The sequence below is a fragment of the Rousettus aegyptiacus genome, unplaced genomic scaffold (assembly GCF_014176215.1).
Source record: "Rousettus aegyptiacus isolate mRouAeg1 unplaced genomic scaffold, mRouAeg1.p scaffold_m13_p_10, whole genome shotgun sequence".
NCBI lineage: Eukaryota > Metazoa > Chordata > Mammalia > Chiroptera > Pteropodidae > Rousettus > Rousettus aegyptiacus.
The window spans coordinates 83,150,939-83,171,076 of NW_023416285.1; the positions used below are offsets into that span (position 1 = coordinate 83,150,939).

Here is a 20,138-nt window from a genome sequence, read left to right on the forward strand (position 1 = left end):
TATGGACAATGGGTGGCAAAGTGACTGAACTATTCCAAAGGACAATGAATGAATCATATGCTCTCTGCCTAAAACGGCACTGCCAGTCTTCTCACTGGAAACCCCACCACGTTTCAATTTGTCGCGAACCACAGGAATCCTTTGACTCTCATTATCTGAAGCATAATTGTGATTTTATAGAAGCTTTGGCCTTTTCTTTCTGTTGTGACTCATGACAAAAGAAGAAAAGGCTCAAAAAAGGTAATCATTTAGTTGGTTAGCGGTGAGAATCCTTTGAAAAAATTATCCAAACTAAAACGAAACGCAATGCAACTAAAAATTTAACTAGCTCCTAAAACACCGAGTGCCCAGAGGGCAGACGACAGAACTGGGCTCAGCCTTGCAGTTGAGGCTTCATAATCGGTGGATTCATTAAGCTATTTTTTGAGACTAAGGAAAATTCTACAACATAATTGTAACAGGGCAGTGGGAAGACATTGAATTTGAAAAGAGAAAATTCACTTGATGAGCAATAAAGTTGAAAATTGTAATAGGTGCTTCTATGTTGTTTCATGGTCACAGAAACTTGGTGGTAATCTTCCCTAAGCCACGCAAGCTTGCGAATAGTTCCCATCGGTCCAAAGAGAGGCCACCCCAGAGGCCGTGGAACGGTGACAGATTGGACCAGCTTCTACTGGGATGGAAAAATCCTCTCAAAGCACACAGCTTCTAAAAGATTGGGCTGTATCAGTCTCACTGTACAAAAGGATAAGGAAAAGTGATCATTGTTTTTTACATAAAGGACCTTGGTAAGATAATACCCTGGTTCTGAGCCATTAAGAAGTTGTAAACCATTATGTCCCAAACTATTTTAAATACACAAATATTTGCTGTGCTATAAAATAGTTGCTGTAAAAGAGATTCCCATGGTCAAATCAATTTAGGGAATTCTATATCATAAATCCCTTATTTTTAGATATTTTCAGTATATGTCAGCATATTAAAGTTTCTGATATGCTCTGCAATAATGAAACTTGTTTTTCAACTCTTCCATCCAATATATCCCAAGCTTTTTATAAACCAAGAGCTCTTTCACCAGAGGATACGTGATACTATCTGGCGTTTTTCCTTAGACCCCGAGAAGAGAAATGCTGTCAGAGCATCATAGACTCTTGGATTTGGAAAGAGTCCCAGAGTTATTAATCTGGTTCTTCTCAGTGAAGGAATCTTCCTATCCTCTTACTCATAAGTGATTGTCCAATCTCCATCCAGTTACCTCCCCTGATGATGAATTTATTCCTAGCACAGCATTCATTATCTGTTGGGTGACTTAATTATTAGAAAAATGTTCCTTTTATTGACCTAAATCAGACTTAAAATCATGGGGTATTCTGATTTTGCCATCAGATCTGTATCACCCAGTGTTACTAACCCAGTTTCTTGACACCTCAAGAAAAAAAATAAAATCTCTTCCACCTGAGAATCATTTAAATTGTGAAGGCTGCTATATCCTCTCAGCCCTTAGATTTCTCCCTTCCCCTTCCCCTTCCCCTTCCCCTTCCCCTTCCCCTTCCCCTTCCCCTTCCTCTTCCTCTTCCTCTTCCTCTTCCTCCTCTTCCTCTTCCTCTTCCTCTTCCTCTTTCTCTTCCGCCACTTCTGCTTCTTCTGCTTCCTGCTTCTGCTTCTTCTTCCTCTTCTTCTTCCTCCTCCTCCTCCTCTTCCTCCTCCTCCTTCTTCTAGATTTAACATCCTTATTTCTTTCACCAACTCTCTTACTTGTTTACCATGTGTTCTCACTGGTTGAGCTCTGGCTCCATGGGGTGCCATGTACCACTGGACACCAACCTGAGCAAACTGCTCCAGGTGCGGCTTAAGCAGAAGACAGTGCAGAACGACTACCTCCCCCATCCTGAAACTCCACTTCTTTTATCCCATTAATATTTTGTGAATTATTTTTTCTCTTGACCCTGCAGAGTACAACCTAATGTCCTATGATTTTTTTTTTCACAAGTAGAACAATTTAGCCTTGTGTGAAACAGGCCTGTCTCATCTAGTCAAATTATAACCATCCTCTACTTGGATACAAAAGCAGGACCTAAAGATTATCCTCTTGGATGTGGCTCACTGTTCCAGCCTGTAAACTCATCCTGTGTTCTGTTTCTGTCACCACACATGTCTACTCTATCAAACCCCACGGATGGACTGGGCCACCAGTCAGGACAGACGTACCTCTTCTCTAACCAGGAGAGCAGAGCACTGCAAAGGGACACCCATCATCTTGTGTGGATTCCATGTCACAGAGTTGGCCCTAAAGGAAACAAATCATGTTAAGAGGGTGTGGTACCCACAACAGCCTCAGATTATGAAGACCCTGTGCATGGGCAATGGAGCTGCAGGGTTCTTGGCACTGTTTTTCAGACTCTAGGAGGACACTAAATTTGCAAAACGATATGTGGACTCTTAAATGTACAATCTTTTCTTTGTCCACAGAGACAGTAGGTGAGGGCTAGTGTCTTTGTGTGGCACCCCCTGAGATCCCATCGCGGCATTTACTCAGCTTCTAAGGTGGACCGAGAGTCCCTTGGAGTGACCAGGATCATGAAGTCCAGAGTCTTGCTGTTGGCCACTAAAGGGCAGAGCGCCAAGCAGGAGACACGTGTGTGTTTCCACTGTTCCTGCTTCTGACACGACCGTGGTGACCTAGAGCTCAGAGCCACGGCCCATTCCACTGATTAATTTGGTTACTTTCCTGACCCAGTTTTTCCCTCTTCCGATTCAACTGATCAAATTTCTCAAATGTGTCCTTTTGTGATAGCTTCTAGCTTGTCCCCTACTTCCATCTCTTCTCTAATCCAGCTATCCTTCCAGATCACAGGTGAGATTATCTATATGGCTCTTAGAGCAGTTTTTAACACACTTGAGAAATAGAATTCTCTCTCATTAGTAATAGCGATTCTCAGATCAGGGATTTCTGGTATTTGAAAAATCTTAACCATAGTCATGATTCAGATTTCATTATTATTATTATTATTTTAATCTGGATACAGTAATTGTGTCTTAACAGACTCCCGGTTTCTATTTCATCCTCCACCTAGCACCATAGTTATTGTCTAGCTCTGGCTGCATCTTTCCCCTTTTTCTAAATTGTTAATGGCTTCCTTTTGTCTCCAGCCTAAATTCCAAACTGCAGGGTATGGCTGAGCTGTCCACACGAGTGAGCCACATAGGCTGGGTGTTCGGTCCTGTATACTTTCAGTCTCTTGTACCCATTTCCATCACTCCAGTCTATTTCTGGCATCAGAAAATTCCATTTTCATGCTCCCGGATCTCTTGATGTGATTTCCTCTTGCTGGGATGTCGCCTCCCTTTGCTTCATTTGGCTAAATCATACTTCTTCTTTAAGGCCCATATTAATTCTTATCCCCACAACTTCCTTGGACTTCATTCGACATCTCTGACTCACTCCGCTGTACTGCTCGGACCCCCTCCTCCTTCAGCCCCGTCGCTCATTTTAGGTGCTTATCAGACAGGCAAGTCTGTCCACGCATCTTCTGAAAGACTAAGAGGTCCCTGAAGATGAGAATCAGGAATGTGACTGTGGAATAAAGAGACTCACAGGAGGAGGAGAATAGTTGTGCCATCCATGGCAGCTGCCCTTCCTCTGGCTGAACAACACGCTTGGGCTCACCCTGCTGCCAGCACCTGGGGTGAGAGAACCCTGGGAAGAAGTAAGGACTGGGAAAGATCCCATTCATCTAGCTGATGAATGGCAGGCTCAGGCAGCCAATCACAGAACACTTACTGGCCTGGGGCTCTTATCTGAATTAGTGAATAGTCCGGCTCTTTTTCCGGTCTTTCTTTGGCTCTGACATCCTGTCAGATACGTTAGGACTGGAATTGAGGAAAGAAGCAAAGGCATTTCATGGCCAGATGACTACTACCCTGGAAAGAGGACTAAATGACTTCATGAATAATAATGGAACTGTGGTGTTGAAAAGCTCCTTCCAAGAGAATATCTCCTATCTCTATAGAATGACTCTGTAGAATAACCTGAATCAAGGAACCTGGACTCTCAGCAGTAGGAAATAGTGATTAAGGGAGGACAGTGGGGGAGCCAGACAGTTTGAGTTTGCACCAAGGTTCTATCGTTTCCTAGCTGTGTGACCTTGAGCAAGCTACTTAACCTCTCTGTGCCTAGATTTCCTTGTCTGTAAATAGAATAATGGTAGTTTGACATTATTGTCTGACACACCTTAAGCATTAATTTTCAGCTCTCATTTACAAGTTTTGTGACGCTGGGGACATAGACACCGCCATTCCATAATATTCTACGGCTATACATCTAATCCTAATGAAACTCAGCTTTCTCAGTAATGACACTCCATGGAGAGGAAAACAGCTGATCCTGGATTTCTGTGACTGGAGGTGTTTATTTCCATGCAGTGGCCAATGTGTTCTTTTAAACTAGGAAGTGTCAAGGCGCACGACTATCCGTCGCTGTCCCCCACTCTGTCTCAGAGGGGCTGTCTTATAAAGACTGCAAAAAGCCGCGCGGAGTGAGTCAATGGCATGGCCTCCATCCATTTGAGAAATGTAGGCAGTTTATGAAAAACGGCCTCAGGTTCATTTCAAAACGTTTTGCCATGGGATTCAGGCACGTGGCGTCTGTGATTTTCCTCAAGTTGGAGAGCACGGAGGCCCCTCGGGTCGTTTTCAGTCAGAGCGTTGTGTCCTCAGTTAGGGTTCAGAGCCAGCCGCTTTCCCCTTCTCATCCTTCCAGACCTGTTCTTCCCCTCGACCTCTGGTGCGTCGCTTCGCCGTCCCACGAACCCGGCTCCAAACGTGCTGCTTTGGTTTCCTTCTCGCTCTCCTGACACCGCCCCTTGAGGTTGGCTCTGTCTCCCCACCTCCTGTCACACCCTTGGCACCTCTCGCCTCCACCGCCTCCCGGCCCCCGACATCTGCCCAATGGCTTCTGGTCCACCCTTGGCCTCTATCCTATTCCGAATCGCAAGTTATCTTTCCAAAAACGCAGGCGAGATCGTATCACTCCTCAGCCTCTCGCTACGGCTGCTTAGGCCGGGGCCTTTGCAGCGTTTCTCCCACCCCAAGGAACGCAACGCTCTCCAAGCGGAATAGTGGCTCCAGCGGTTCGGTGGACCCCGATGCACTCTGCGGGCAGGGGCTCCGCCGAGCCGCGCTGGGCAGGACTTGGGGACGCTGCACTGGCTTCCTAGTCCCTGCCACGCCTCCGCCTTAGTCTCCAAGCAGACTCGTCTGAACTTTCTCCGAGGTCCCTTTCAATCTCCGTGTCACTGCTCGTCACCTTGATGACCCTCTATCACTTGTGCCTGATAAAGCTACAATGGCCACGCTCCTCCGTCTGTCTCTTGGGTCTTTACGCCCTCGGCCTTGAATTTTAACCCACTGTGGATGGTCAGTGTTCCCTGCTCGATTGTAAGCCCCCTGAAGGCAAGCTTCATGTCCTGTTTGTCTTCGTGCCCCTGCTGTACCTCGTGCTGCTGTTTGCATATGGCAAAAGTTCAGTAGCTACCTATCCGAATTTCTGAACTCCTGACTGCCAGGGCAGGAGTGAGGGCGATCATTGATAATGGGGCAGACGCTGCACCAGAACCTTCCGCTGCGCCAGCAAGCCTTGTGAGTGGACCACGGCCATGGATCATTGTAGGTGGGCGTCAGCCTGCTGCCAGGAGGGTTAAAGAAGAGCTAGCTGGGTGAAAAAGGGGAGGGGATTAAGAAGTACAGATTGGGGTTACAAAATAGTGATGGGGACGTGAAGCACTGCGTAGGGAGTGACGCTATTGTAATGACTATGTGTGGTGACAGGTGGCTACTGGACTTATGGAGGGACCGCTTCATAGTTATATAAATGTCTAACCACTATGCTGTACACCGGAAACTAATATCATATTGAATGCCAACTGTAATTGAAAAAAATTTATTAAGAAAGAAGAGTCAGTCACAATGCACAGAAACAGACTGAAGCTCTCGGTATCTGCTCTCAGCAACACCAGCTCTAGCGTTTCGACAGCGCCAGCAAGGAAGGAGGCCACTTTCTGAGAATTTGGTTGGTTCTTGAAAGAGATGCCTGGCATGGCTCTCAGTGCCTGTGCCATTTGGTTAGGAGGATGGTACTCTGGGATCCCTGTGACCCCTGGGGAACTCTGGATTCGGGGATAAGAATCACCTATAAATTTCCTTCACTTCAGCGTGAATCCTAATGCTTGGGAAAATGTGATATGCCGAAAAGAAGCAATTTCTACCCATGAACATTATGCCCAGGGGTTTTCCATCCACCCTACAACCTTATTCACCAAAGAAGGTGCTTTTGCTGATGATAAGTCTCAGATAAGTGGGGGGCAAAGCAAATTCTGCTCCAGACGGAACACCAGCAGTCCTCATTTTTAAGGACTTCATATCTGGCTATTCCATTTAGTAGATTTAGTTGCAATACAGTTCCAATAATTGTGGTGGTTACAGAAGGCTCCGTGTTCCACAGTGAATGTTCTAAGCTTTGCTCTCAAATAATAGCCTTTCTTAGGAAGGCGCGTGGGTGTGTATTTTTCCAAGGCGCAGGGTGGGTAATTTAGCGAGCTTTCAAATAATCACTGGTGTAGGATGAGGCATGACTTTCAGCACTTGGAGTCCCAGGTGGCATGAAAGGTAGAATGACAGACGCTCACGTTTTGTGCCAGTCAAAAGGGAACTCAAAGGAGAGAAGGTACTGTATATGGGACACATCTCTCGAAAGTGCATGAATTTAATTCCTGTGCCGGTCATCTGAACAGGCACCTTCTGAATTCTTCTTTTCTGTTAAAGATCTCTCTCTGTTTAGGTCATTGCCTCTTCCTTAAGCTTCTGGTTTCATGCAAATCATCATGACAAAAGGAATTCAGCCTGCGAGAAGGCTGGAAGGAACAGAAGCAGAGACTAGAACTGGCTCAATCTGGGAGAGGGACAGGCCTGTCCCTATCCACTCACACTTACATGGGTACTGGCAATCAGAGCATGGACAGCTGACCGAGGGACAGCAACCCTGTCTGCAGGGGCCGGAGCTGGTCTATCTCCAGTCTTCCCAGCCTCCTTTTCAGTAATTATGCAGGGTACCCCCGACTCTGCCTCAGTAACCTCATTCCTACCTTTCTACCCTCACAGGTTCTCTGTGTGTGAATGGTCCTGGGTGTCACAGAGAGCAGCACCCTGTGCGTTTTCTCTGGCTTGGCTGCTGCACGTGACCAGTGCTGACAGAGGCTCCTGAGCACCATCAGCCTCTCTCTTCGTCTTGAAATTATGCCAAGCCGTCCAGAAGCAGAGCCAGTGAGACACTTTTCCTAGGCAGCATCTGGCTGCTTGGCAGGGCACAGTGGGCATTTGGCAGGCTCAGATGAATTCAGGCTTTCTCACTTGCCTAGACGAGCTCACAATTGCAGCTGACCTGCCATGTTGTGACGGGAGGACTGGGAACTCTGAGCTCCCTCTGCACGTGGTCCAGAACCAAGCCTGAGGCTGATTCTGCATTCTACATTTTTTTTTCCCCTTTGGACCTGAATATGCTTTATACTAATCAGATACTACCTCCTTTGTGTTTTGCAGCTTTTCTCAATGATCTAGTACTTTGTCTCTGAATGAAGGGTGCTTTGCAACATCCATCAGAGCTATGCCAGGAAAAAGAAATTATGGGAATGAAAGCATATTTAAGTTTAGGTCTGGAGTTTAATTTGACCAGCAAGTTACCTACTGGTCATATTAAACTCCAAACCTAAACTCCTAACGCTGATAAATTATATGCTTTGTAAAATTATTCATTGGTTTCTTTAAAACACTGGCTATTATCCTTTACAGAACACAAAAGCTATAGATCTTCCCCCAGAAAACTGTGAACAGCCTGCAGTTTTAAACAATTTTGGTAGGTGGTTCAGAATCTTAGGAAGGCCGTTTCTGATTCCTCTGGTAAACCATCGGCCTAAGTTAGGAGTCTCTGTTTAAGAGGCAGTTTTCTTGGGTCACTCGATATGGGCTTTGATTTCTTTTTGTCGTTTACACACATTATTTGCATGTATATCACCGCACGAGGCAAGGCACACAAGCGCAGTACAGAACGGGCTCACTTGTACGCCAACTGTTCTTGGGAATTGGGTGTAATTTGCTTTTCACATGTAGTTTTCAAATGTTGTGTTGTGAACAAGAAAAATGTGTGTACCTCTCCACGCCGCTCAGTTTCCACTTGTGTTTCCGGGACATCAGCAATCCTCCACCCCAAGCTGCCTGAAAAAGGAAGATAACATAAGAAAAAAGGTGGTGCTTTTTCATTGCTTAGATTTCTGTAGTTTGGTGTCCTTCAGAACAGTGAACGTCTCCCAGAGCTCAGGCAACATAAGGGGTTGCCCACCTTCTGGCACTGGACTTGTGGAGTTTAGATTTGGGGGGGGGGGGGCTGGTATTTAAGGTGTTAGGCTCCATCTCACATTTATATGATATAAAGAACCAAACTGGGAACATGTTTTCTCAGTCTGAATGAGGAGACAGATTGTCCCTGCAATCCATCACCAGCACTATCCTAGGGAAGCTCATCACCTCAGATGGAGGAACCCTGTTATCTCCATAGTTTAAAGTTGAAAAGATGGGCCAGGGACCCCTTCCAAATTGCAAGAAAAACTCTTTTGACCATTCAACAGCTTCCAAATTGCAAGGTAAACTCTTTTGACCATTCTGGATGATTCCAGAAAGAGGAATCAGCTTCACAAGCTTATTTCACTGATGTGTAATTTTGGGTAATTTCTCTGTCCAAAAAATCAAAACAAAACAAATAAATAAGCAGTCAAGATTTGTGCCAGTAAGTTAGTTGAGCAATTAGAACATGTCCCTTAAAAATTTGTTCTCAAGTTTGAAGATTTGAATTGTGGTAACTTTTAAGAATAAGAAGTCAGGATGGAGATTCATTGGAAAATGTTAACATTCTTTGTAGGTTTAAAATAATTCTGGGATAATTTTAAAGGAAAAAAAACTGTTAGGGTACAATTGTGTCCCACCACACACACTTTGTTAGAATTTCACTTCTTTTATATTTTGAAAAAGTATCCAATTTTCCAAATGTGGAATATCATAAGAATTTTTTTCTAGTTTAATTATAGAATATATCAGAACAATAAGAATATTGTAAACTTGCTGTGTTTCAAAGATAGCTAATACAATTGATTAGAAGATCTCCCAGCTCCATTTTAAGTAGAAATCCTAGAGGAGAGACCACAGCATCTGCTGGCTGGGGACATGCAAATGTTGTTATTTATAAAGTTATCAGGGTAATCCTTCTCTGAATCAGCTGGCAAAGTTTAATAGGCTCTGAGACCTAGGTTGCTGATGGTACTTGAGTTGTTCAACCTTTTCTCAGCATCTTCATGTGTAAAATAAAGGGGTCTCTGGTAGCCTAATGAACAACACATACTGTGAATCAGGAAAGGAAAAGATGGGTAATTGCAATGCAAGACACTTCTGAAATAATAGAAATTTACCTATCTTAGCCTGTGGACGTTTTCTGCTCCCAAAGAAAGGGAATTAATTTGGTCTGAATACTTTTCAAGCCAACATGATCGAAAGCCAGGGCTACTCAACAACATCCTTGCACCAGAATGTAAATCGACCTATGCTTCCTTCACTGAGAAAGTCTCACCATCAAAATAATGTCAGCTGTACCAAACACTGTGCTCAGTGACAGGTTGGCACCAACCCCTTATCTCATCATGGATCATTAGCAGTTTGCAGATAGAAGCTAATCTTTAACCACACTTTGAATAATACTGGCCTAAATTTAAATCCCTTCAATTTCTTCTTCTAAAAATTGACTTTTTTTTTTATTTGAAATGTTTTTGTGGGCACATTTAGATTTTTTTTTTTCAGTGTGAATAAGCCTGATGTCAAAACTTTCACATATAATTTATCTTCTTAGCTGACCTAGCTAAAAATTGGAAATTTGGTGGTAGATATTCTTAGCAAGTTGTCAAGTCTGCTTTCCTCTCCATATATATGAATACATGGCTTGAGTTGAGTTTTTTTTTACCCTCCGGGTTTCTTGTATAAATTCAACTCCTATTTTATCTTTTTGATTATTCATACCGGAAAGTTAACTCCTCACATGTGTGACTGTATTTACGTACATAGGGTGTTGCTGCTCAATGAATTGAGAACTAAGTGCCCAGATAATGGTCAAGAAATAAGAATGTTATCATGTTGGAAACATTAAGGCATAATCAGCCTCAGACTGCTTCCAGTGAATGTTGTATATTATTTTGAGTTGTGTGCTATTTTGTCTTCACAGTCTTTAAAAGCTGACATGTCAGCATTCCTACAGTGAGAGGAGAGAGAGAGAGAGAGAGAGAGAGAGAGAGAGAGAGAGAGAGAGAGAGAGAAAGAAATTTCATTCCATAAGCCCCAGGTAAAATGCATAAGGACATTTTGGTGGCAGGCCCTATGGGATACTTACATCCACGTGCATCCAGATCTTATACTTTTTGCAGATATCAGCGACAGCTAAGAGGGGATCGAATGCTCCATACACGGTGGTTCCAGCTGTTGCACTCACAAGGAAAGGAACAAATCCCTGTGCAAACGAAAAAGTGCTAAATAATGTAAAACAGGGGTACAAGGATTCTTTTAAAAAGCTGACAAAAAAACAATGAAAATTCTCCCCATGTCATACACATTTGCATTTTTGGATCCTCCAGAAGGGTCATCCACACGTCAGAGCCTTGTAAGGACAATGCTCATGCCCCAGGATCTGAGTTCTCCAGGCTGTTCTGTTGGACCTGCCAGTTTCATTACAAGGACAGACATTCTGCTCCTCAGAAGAGGCTATGCTGGACCCAGAGTGAGCTTTGTGGTGCCCGTGGGCCATTGATGTATCCCAGGGGGATTTTCTGGCCATTTCTCCCCTCTGCTGACTTTCTAGTCTTCCTTTATCATAACGGGGACTCTGAACTTAATAAATAAGCAGAAAAGAGAATGGAGAGAAGGAACTCTGACCAATTCATTACTCCTATTTGGAAATCCTAAGATAACTTATTTGGAGTCTCAAAGAAAAGGATTCACGTGGAACTAAACAATAAGCCACGGATCTTATCTGTCTTAGCAGTTCTCAGTCTTTCTGGCCCAGGCTAAATGAAAACTGATTGAAATAACAGGTGGCGGCTAAAAGAAGGCGAAGAACGCCTCAAACAGGATGAGTGCATATATTTACTCCGCATGACGTAACATGCAGTTACAGAGTCAGTCTGTAGGTGGCAGCACAGGTTTAATCTGTGGGTTAACAAGAAGTTCCAGTACAAGAATGAGGGGAAAATTTGTTGGGGGCAGATGAAAATACGAAAATAAATAATTGGGGGACAGAAAAGGCAGATGAAAATAAATAATTGCTCCTGAGCTCATAATAATCAAATGCATGTGTTATAGCATTGAACCAGGAACTGTAGATTATATCTAGTAAAAATTAATCTAAGAGAATTCTAAAAACAAGCTCCCTGCCTTGAGAATGAACCAGTCAGGGATATAAATGACTTTCAGAGATTTGTGGGTATCTTTAACAGGTCTTCAGAACTTGTTACTTCTAAAGAGAGTTCTAAAATGAAAAATAAGGCGTTTGGAGAGCCAGTCATAACAGTATGTGTCTAGACAGGAAAAATTGGCCTCTTTCAAATACCATGCCACATTAGCATTCTAATATTTCCCACTTACAAAAATGATCTTTTGAACGTGTATCTGTGTAATGCCAACCTTCAACACATGAAAAACAAATGCTTTGGAAACTATACAATATCACTGTGTGTATTGTTTATTCGGCAAATTCAACCTTTCCAAAGCAGAGCTTTCAACTCAGAGAAATAAATATTGACTGGATGCAAAATTCCACATTCTCATTAAAGCCAGGCAGTTGATTCTTGGGTAGTCTGACTAAGAGAATACCAAAGTGTGTTCTCCACTGGGTAGAAACAGAAATATGTACCCTTAGCTTGCTATGGGCTGGATAAAGTTCCCTACAAAAACTTACTTTTTGCTTGGCTTCGATGATCCTTCTTTCAAGATCAGATGGAATCATTTTTCCCCTGAAAGAAAAAATAAACACATTGTAGGTTTGCTTTGAATAATTTGCTTTGTTGTCTTTGACAAGTGGACACGTGAGGGTAAAAGTCCAACCATAAACCGTTGATCGTAATGATTGGTTTAAACAACTCTTTGGTTCTGCGTTTCCTTCCTCAATGATGCAGGACTGCAGTTTCTGGTAAGTTCAGGTGACTCTTGACCACACCGTGCAGTTAGGACAGCCGCACGTCCCTCTGCTCGGCACAGAACCTGATTTTTTAGGTCATCCTCTTCATTTGCTTAAAACAAGCCTGCTCTGGAGCAAGACATTTGGCAATGCAAGGAGAGGGCACAAAAAAGTTTGCAGTCCAAATCTGCGCATGAATGGACTGCAATTTCAGACTGAGACGAAATGCCAAGAGGAGATAGTCATCCTGAAGCATTCGAATGAAATATTAAGCCAAAAAGCCACCTAATTACATTCCAAGTGCTAAAAGAACAAAGCAGGCCAAGAACACACAGGCTCAAATTTCAAATATATCGATAGACAGGAATCAGAGAGAGAAACATCTTTTCATCCCTGAAATATTTCTTTCCTAAAATAAAATTACGGATAGTGCTTTGCTTATTTTAAAACCCCATTATTATAATAGCCAGAGAAGTTGACATCTCCAAGAAGCTAGATGTGGCTAGATATGTGATCTCAGTCAAGTTTCTTGATTTCCCTGGGCCTATTATTATTATCTTTAGGACACAGTGATAATATTACCTGTGGAGTTATTAGGATTAAACGAGTTAATACGTGCGAAATTATTTTAAAGGTGCTTGGCCTATGGAAAACATTCAATAAATACTAGCTTTCATTGTTGAGATTGTTATTATATATTGTGACATTCCTATCCTAAGACTTTGAGAGAAAAACAGGCAAAGGACAGACAGAGCAGGTACATGGTATTGCAGACTGTGAAACAGTCTTTAAACAAACATAGCTCTCTTGAGGCTGCTACACTGGCTAAACTTTTTACGTCATGGTCCTCAATCTAGGATTTTTTAAAAGGAGATTTGGAAAAATAAATTATTTTTTTTTCAGGGGCAGGAGGTTGTCACAATAAATAGTGTGTGTGTGTTGGGGGAGGTGCTACTGGCAGTTAGTGGGCAGCGGGCAGCGTTTTGGGATTTGTTGCTAGCTCTATAGTCCATTTGTGGCTGTCCTTGGGATTCTATATAGAGCAAGCATTGAGCTACTTCAATACATCTTCTAGTGTGGTCTTGCCTAGTTTTTTGCATATTAAAATGTTGTTTCATTAGAAATTACTTTGTTAACATTTCTCCATTTAAAAACATAATTTAGGAATTATATAATGAGAAGATAAATTATATTTTCTACAATTTTCATTTCTGGCTAATAAAGGCAGTGTTAACAAACTAGTTGCAATATACAGCAGCCATTAGGCCTGAAGGCACGGAGAACCACTGATTTATGTGAAGCTGTTTTCCAAAGAAAGACACTTAACATGAAATTACCTAGCGGCACTCATGGACAAGTTAGCAGTGATTAGTTAGTCAGGCTGGAATGGAACAAAGGGCATTAATGTACATTTGGTGTGACGGGTGCACTGAGATTCAGAGCTGCCCACCTATGATGTCCATGATGTGAGGACAGAAGGAAGGACAGAGAGGACACAAGGGCAGGGTGGCGGGAGGGCATCTCACCCTCTACATTTCTCCCTGCCCATCACAGCGTGGCCCAGGGAGCAACCCGCAGGGCAGGGATTTTCACCTCTCCCGGATCGGGCTCTGCTAAAACACCTTTCTCCAGCCTTGATATAAGCAAAATGTTCCACTTTTAGAGGAAACTCAGATATTTATCTTTTTCATAAAGTTCTAAGTGTATTAAAATTGCCATAGTATTATTTTTAGAGGTAAACATGAAATTGAGAGAGAGAATTCCCAGAAATTGTTTGCAAATCCCAAATTTTACCTAGTCTACCACAGCTGACCATCTCTGCCTTGGAGAGTGTGGGATGGACGAACTTGGCAATTGCTATGTGCTCATCTAATCATATCTGGACATTTTGTTAAGCACGAGGCAGTAAGTCACAAATTATAGTACATTAAAATTGGAAGGCGCTCAAGACCTGATTCTAGTCTAATGACCCCATTTTTCAAATGAGGAAACAGGCCAAGAGAGGCTAAGTGACTTCCCCAGATCAAATGCCAGTACAAGGTTTGTTGTCACTAAAAATACAAAAACAAGCTTCCAGCACAAATGCAAAGGGCCGAACAGATATGAAATGTATTTGGAAAGATTGCAGTCTTTTAGGGTAAGGCAAATCCTTTAAAATTATATCTGGCTTTTAAGGACCAGAGGTGTCATTCCAGCCTTCCAGAGGAGCAGTAATGAACACAGAGTCTGTTCCGTTTCCACATGAGTGAGCCCTGGGGCAGCAGGAAGGGGTGGGTTTGTCAAATACAGTGGCTCACCCTTAACTCAGAGGTGGGGGGGATATATTCCAAGTCCACAGATGCCTGAAACCTCAGTACTGCATCCTACATATACTATGTATATTCTGTGTTTTCCTATACATACATACCTACGATGAAGTTTCATTTATAAATTTGGCACTGTGGATGAATAACAATAACTAATAATAAAGTAGAACAATTATAGCAACACACTGTAATAAAATTATGTGAATGTGGTCTGTCTCTGTCAAAATATCTTATTATTGCTCTCTACTCACCTTTTCACTTTACGGCTTCTCTGTGGCATGTCTGAATTGCCAGCATCACTACTCTTGCATGTCGGGGCCGTTATTAAGTAAAATAAGGGTGACCTGAAGACAAGCACTGCGATATTGTGACAGTCGATCTGATAACCCAGACATCTACTATGTGACTAATGGGTGGGGATGCTGGTCAAAGGGATCATTCATGTTCCGGGTGAGAGGGAGCAGGATAGTGCAAGGGTTCATCACGCTACTCAGAACAGCGCACAGGTTAAAACTTAGAGGAGTTACTTCTGGAATTTTCCATTTGATATTTTCAGACCACAGTTGACCGTGTAAAGCGAAACCACGGATAAGGGGGTCTACTGTGATCAAGTCCACGGGGTTGCTCCTCAGAGTGGAATGTGATGGGGATGAATGGCTCTCGACGGGGGGCAGGCTCCAGTCTTTCCCAGGCACTCTGCCTCTCACACCCATGTATGTTTTGCCCACTTGGGAACCCGGAGCCTGACACACTGCAGGGGGCAGACCAGCGTTTGTTGGAGGCACGCGGCTAGAAGGCAAAAGTTTCACCCAAGGATGATATTAATATTAATATCTGTACTGTCTGACCAGACAGCTAGCGTGATGGCCTCTGGAGACAAATATTTTTATCCTTTCCATTTATCTGAGAATTGGCTGATTTTACTTTAAAACAGTGGCTCTTAAAATTTAGTGTGCATAAGAATGACCGGCCGTGTACGTCTTTAAAATACAAATTCCTTAACTCAGCTCTTCGAGATTTTGATTTAGTAGGTCCGTTATAGGGCCCAAGAATTAATTAATCCCACGAAATATTTACTGAGCACTTACTATGTGCCAAACACTGTTAGGAGGGCTGGGGTACGAAGGATTCCACTCTCTAGGCTTATATGCCAACAAGGGAGACAAATAATAATATAGTTAATAGACAAACATGCATAGGGATTTGCATTCTAACGAGCGCCCTGGGTGATTCTGCAGTGGGTAGGCCTACGTCCACATGTTGAGAGCCATTACTTTAGAAATGAAAGTTTTAGCTTTATAGGCATTTAAATGATTGTGTAACATTCTAGCCAAGTACTTTTCATGTGGCCCATGGTTTTGAGCCATCGTGCTTGTAGGGAAGTGAGCAGATGGACCTCCACATGTGGCACTGTGTGCTCCCTGCCTGCCCATGTGCTGTGGGGTGACGGAACATTGGGTGACAACCAACAGGCTCCGCTGAGGATTAGGGGCTGTCTGGCTACTCCTGGCTTTTTCAGAAAAGTGTCTCCTAGTGCAAGACAGCTTTGGATGGCAGCTGTTGCATCCTGTATGTCTGGCCTAACAGTATTTCCACAGCAAGAATTATATCTTTAATGTTTACACATCCAGCCTGTAGGCTCACAATTAAGTCACAACTGATGCTTTGTAATGCTGTTGTTCGTGTTTCAGATTGGACTGCCATTCAAGCGAGGACTGTTGAACCAGACCGCTTCTTTGAATGTGGCTGTTTTGCATTAAAATTCTTGATTAGCAATAGCCTTTCAAAATTCACATGATGCTACAGGGTCACATAACTTCATAAAGTTGCCTGGGCAAAATCCTACACTGCCAGCAAGAGTTGCCAGCATAAAGCAGCTCTTTGTGGGAAGAAGCAGAAGACACAGATTATACCTTGTATGGACTTTTGACCCAGATTCATGGCTATCTTCCACGGCTCTGAAGGAGAAAATGATCTATCTTATCAAAAGGAGCACATTTGTGGAGAGTGTACACCTCTAGGCAGGCATCCAAATGGTCACGTATGAGGTATTTGCTTCTTTGGTGACCCTGCTCACTGGCCTTGCTGAACCTTCGGTAATTCCACCAGCCTTTCCTAGTAGAGCAGAGGTTGGCTCTGTTCACAGAGATTCATGAGATTCATGTGCAAAAAGGAAAGGCTCCGTGAATCCTTCCTGTTAGAAATTGACTAATGTTACTATCGCTGGCAATAACGACACTACTGGCAGCGATAATGAACGGCCAGTTTTAGAAACCACTGCACTACAACTTAGTCCAGCATCTCTGCTCCTCACGCCAACCCTACAGGAGAGTTATTATCATTCAAACTTTGTAGGCAAGGAAATTGAGGATCAGACAGGCAGCTGAATATGGCTAAAAGCTTGGAACAAGGAAATGGAATAACTCGGTTGTGTTCCAGATCTTATGCTAACTGTGTGTACTTGAAGAATTAAGTTCTTCCTTTTACTCATTTATAAAATGATGATAATAGTCCCTGCTTCACAAGGTTTACATGGGAATTAAATGAGATAGTTAAGTATAAAACACTATAAAGCATTAATTATAAAACCCTATCTAGCAGACAGCAAGAACTCCATACATATTAGTTGCACTGTGATCAGTAGTAATAGCACTAGAATTAAGTGACTTGCAGGATGTCACACCGCTAGTAGGAAGCAGATTTCAAGTCTAGAGCTGTGTGACATCAGAACCCAGGTTCTTAGCACTGCACAACAAATGTCTTCCAAAGCATTTGTGTGGTTTAAACAAAAGACCTTCTACCCTGACTTAACATGAAACTTTTCAAGTTGAGTTCTCAAATCTTAATGATGTATGTAATATTTCCACTATGATTCTCTAGAAGCCCCTTGAATTGAGTAATTCCTTGATCCCAATTCTTATTGCTATTAGCACTAATTAGTAAAATAAGGAAAACATATACCCTCCTAAAACATAGTGTTCTATCATCCTTTGATGATATCATTCTTTCTAGTTTAACACCTAAGTGTTACAGGAGTAACTGAAACGTGCTAGTTTTTTTGTTTGTTTGTTTTTGTTTCTAAACTAGACAGTGCCAAGCAAAAACATTTCTTTAACATAAACTGCAATACAGCGACAGTAAGGGGAGCTCACGGACCAATGAATTTTCAAATTGCTCATACTGTGTGGTGACTTGAAGAACTGCATGGAATGGCTTGAGAAAAAATTGCTGCAGGAATTTGCAGAGCATGGTAGAACTTCCGAGGGAGATTTCCTGGAGAAAAGCACTCCAGGTGGCTCTCCTCGGGACGACTGCTGATGTGGGTAACCTACCCTAAAAGGCCCATAAGATAACCTAACAAAAGTCAAGGAGACCATTCAGGAAGCTCTTGCATTATAATATCAAACCTTGTGCAAATTTTTTTTTTTTACCATAATTATAAACAGTGAACTTCCTTGATTTCTTTAATATATCATTTGACTTGGATAAATAACTTTAATTGTAACAATTAGCCATATTTTTCTCTTTTAAGATTTGTTTTCTAATATACACAATGGGATATTTTCGTCTTATAATTAGGATATGGGAACAGGCTATTTTTGGTGATTTTTGTGTCTAATTCTAGTAATGCATATTAAATTTTTTTTTTTTTTAAATTAACTTCTTCAAAAAAAGCATTTACTTAACATATACAAACACACAGATACACATGCTCACTCACTATACAGTAATCCAAGTGATTACGGGGGACTTGAACCATGATGTGGTAAGAAGCTATTTTTTTTTCTATATGAAAACTTATTGCTGTCACTAGGGGCTAGTTTAGTGCAAACGGGAAGTATCTGATGAGGGAAGTGTTGGCGTGGGCAGGAAGGTGTATTGACAATCTCTCATCACTCTCCCTACTCCACAAACTACCTACCATCCCTCTTCCCTGAACTCATTGGTAGAGAGAAGAAAAGGATTATGATAAGAAGTTCAATTTATCATGTAAGAAATCATGCTTGGCTATTGTAAATAACTTTTATGACAAGGACAAAATCAAAACTGCTATGACAGAACACTAAAAATTAATGACATGGGGATACTACATATAAAAATATGAGAAGCACCCTAAATCATTCTCAGAGAAAAATGTATAGCCTAAAATGCTTTTGAAATTAAATAACAGAGAATAAAAGTAACAAAGCTAAATATTTAACCCAAGTTGCTAGGGAAACAACAGCAAACAGTGTAGGCAGAAAGAGGAAATAAATTTTTCAATGATTTAGAAACTATAAATTCAAAAGCTGGCACATTGAAAAGATCAATGAATATACAAATATCTGATTAGTCCAACAGAAAAAGGAGAGAAAATGTAACATTTGAAATTTAAAAAGGAAGTATGGATATATAGTAATATTATTGAAAAATTCTATGTAGAGCTTTACGCTAATTTTAAAATTTTTGAAGAAATAGAATATTTTCCCTAGGAAACTGTAAATTAAAAGAATCAATGCAAGAATATTAAAAAAATTGAAGAAAAGTAATAACTGAATAATAAAGGGAGGAAAAGTTGCCAAAAAACCGTCCCTCAAAATGCTAGGCCCGGATGTTTTGGTAGTAAATTTTAACAAGTCTACTATTGGCAGATAATGCTCTTTAAGCTCTTATGGAGATGACAATGAGAAGCCGCTGAATTTATTTCCTGAAACCAGCTAACTGTGAAAGCAACATCTGCCAAAGAGAGACCAGAAACATCTATAGATATATCTCGCAATATAGCTACATAAATCTTGAATATAATATTAGAAAATTAAAGATGAACATAGATTTGTCACAAGAATGCAAAGAATGGCAGAGGTAAAATAATAATTAGTATCTGAAACTATAAATGAGTAAGCTGAAACGAATTTATAAGAATAAAAACACAAATTTTTACCAAATGATAAAAAAAAAAAAGATTTGGATAAATGGAGAGACACGTCATGTTCTTTGATGAGAAAACTTAATATTGTAGACACACACAATTAATCTCTAAACTTAACATAATTCCAACAGGATCCCCAGTGGAAATTTTAGGAGAATAGGAACCTGAGAAAAAACAAAAATTAAATTAATAAAAAATTTTAAAATGACATTCCTCTCAAATAGCATAGATCAAAATAAATTTCAGTTAAATCAGCTATTAGAATAATAATATAAAGGCTCTAGGAAGAAAAATATGAATATTAATATCTACTGAGAATGGGAAATACTTTCTAAAGAGGACACTAAACATGGAAAATGAGTAATTGATAATAGCTCTGACTACCAAAAAAATGGGACTTTTTAAAATAACTACCACAAATAAAATTAAAAAGCAAATGATACATTTTGGAAAACATTTACATGACAAAAGAGGGCTTTGTTTTCTTTTTAAACTATAAATAACTAATAAGCATAAACTGTTTGACTTTGTTAATTATCAAAAATAAAAACATCAATAATAAAAAGATAGTTTCCTTCATCAAATTGACACAGGTCACTTAAAATGTTACTTCCTAGGATTAGAGAGAAAATGTTGAGCAGTCACCCCTGTATACTGCTTGGAGGAA

The 20,138-nt window shown here is 41.4% G+C and overlaps 1 protein-coding gene across 2 annotated transcripts in view; it reads right to left on the bottom strand.

Moving 5' to 3' along the window:
• GAD2 (glutamate decarboxylase 2) overlaps positions 1-20,138 on the bottom strand; it is a 68,336-nt gene that overhangs the window by 11,089 nt on the left and 37,109 nt on the right. For both annotated transcript variants that reach the window (XM_036228095.1, XM_036228097.1), the window contains exons 9-12: positions 12,038-12,092; positions 10,478-10,594; positions 8,201-8,265; positions 2,209-2,287 (exon numbers count right to left, since the gene is read on the bottom strand). In XM_036228095.1, the coding sequence (XP_036083988.1) occupies positions 2,209-2,287; positions 8,201-8,265; positions 10,478-10,594; positions 12,038-12,092 (316 nt within the window). The remainder of the gene's footprint in view (positions 1-2,208; positions 2,288-8,200; positions 8,266-10,477; positions 10,595-12,037; positions 12,093-20,138) is intronic.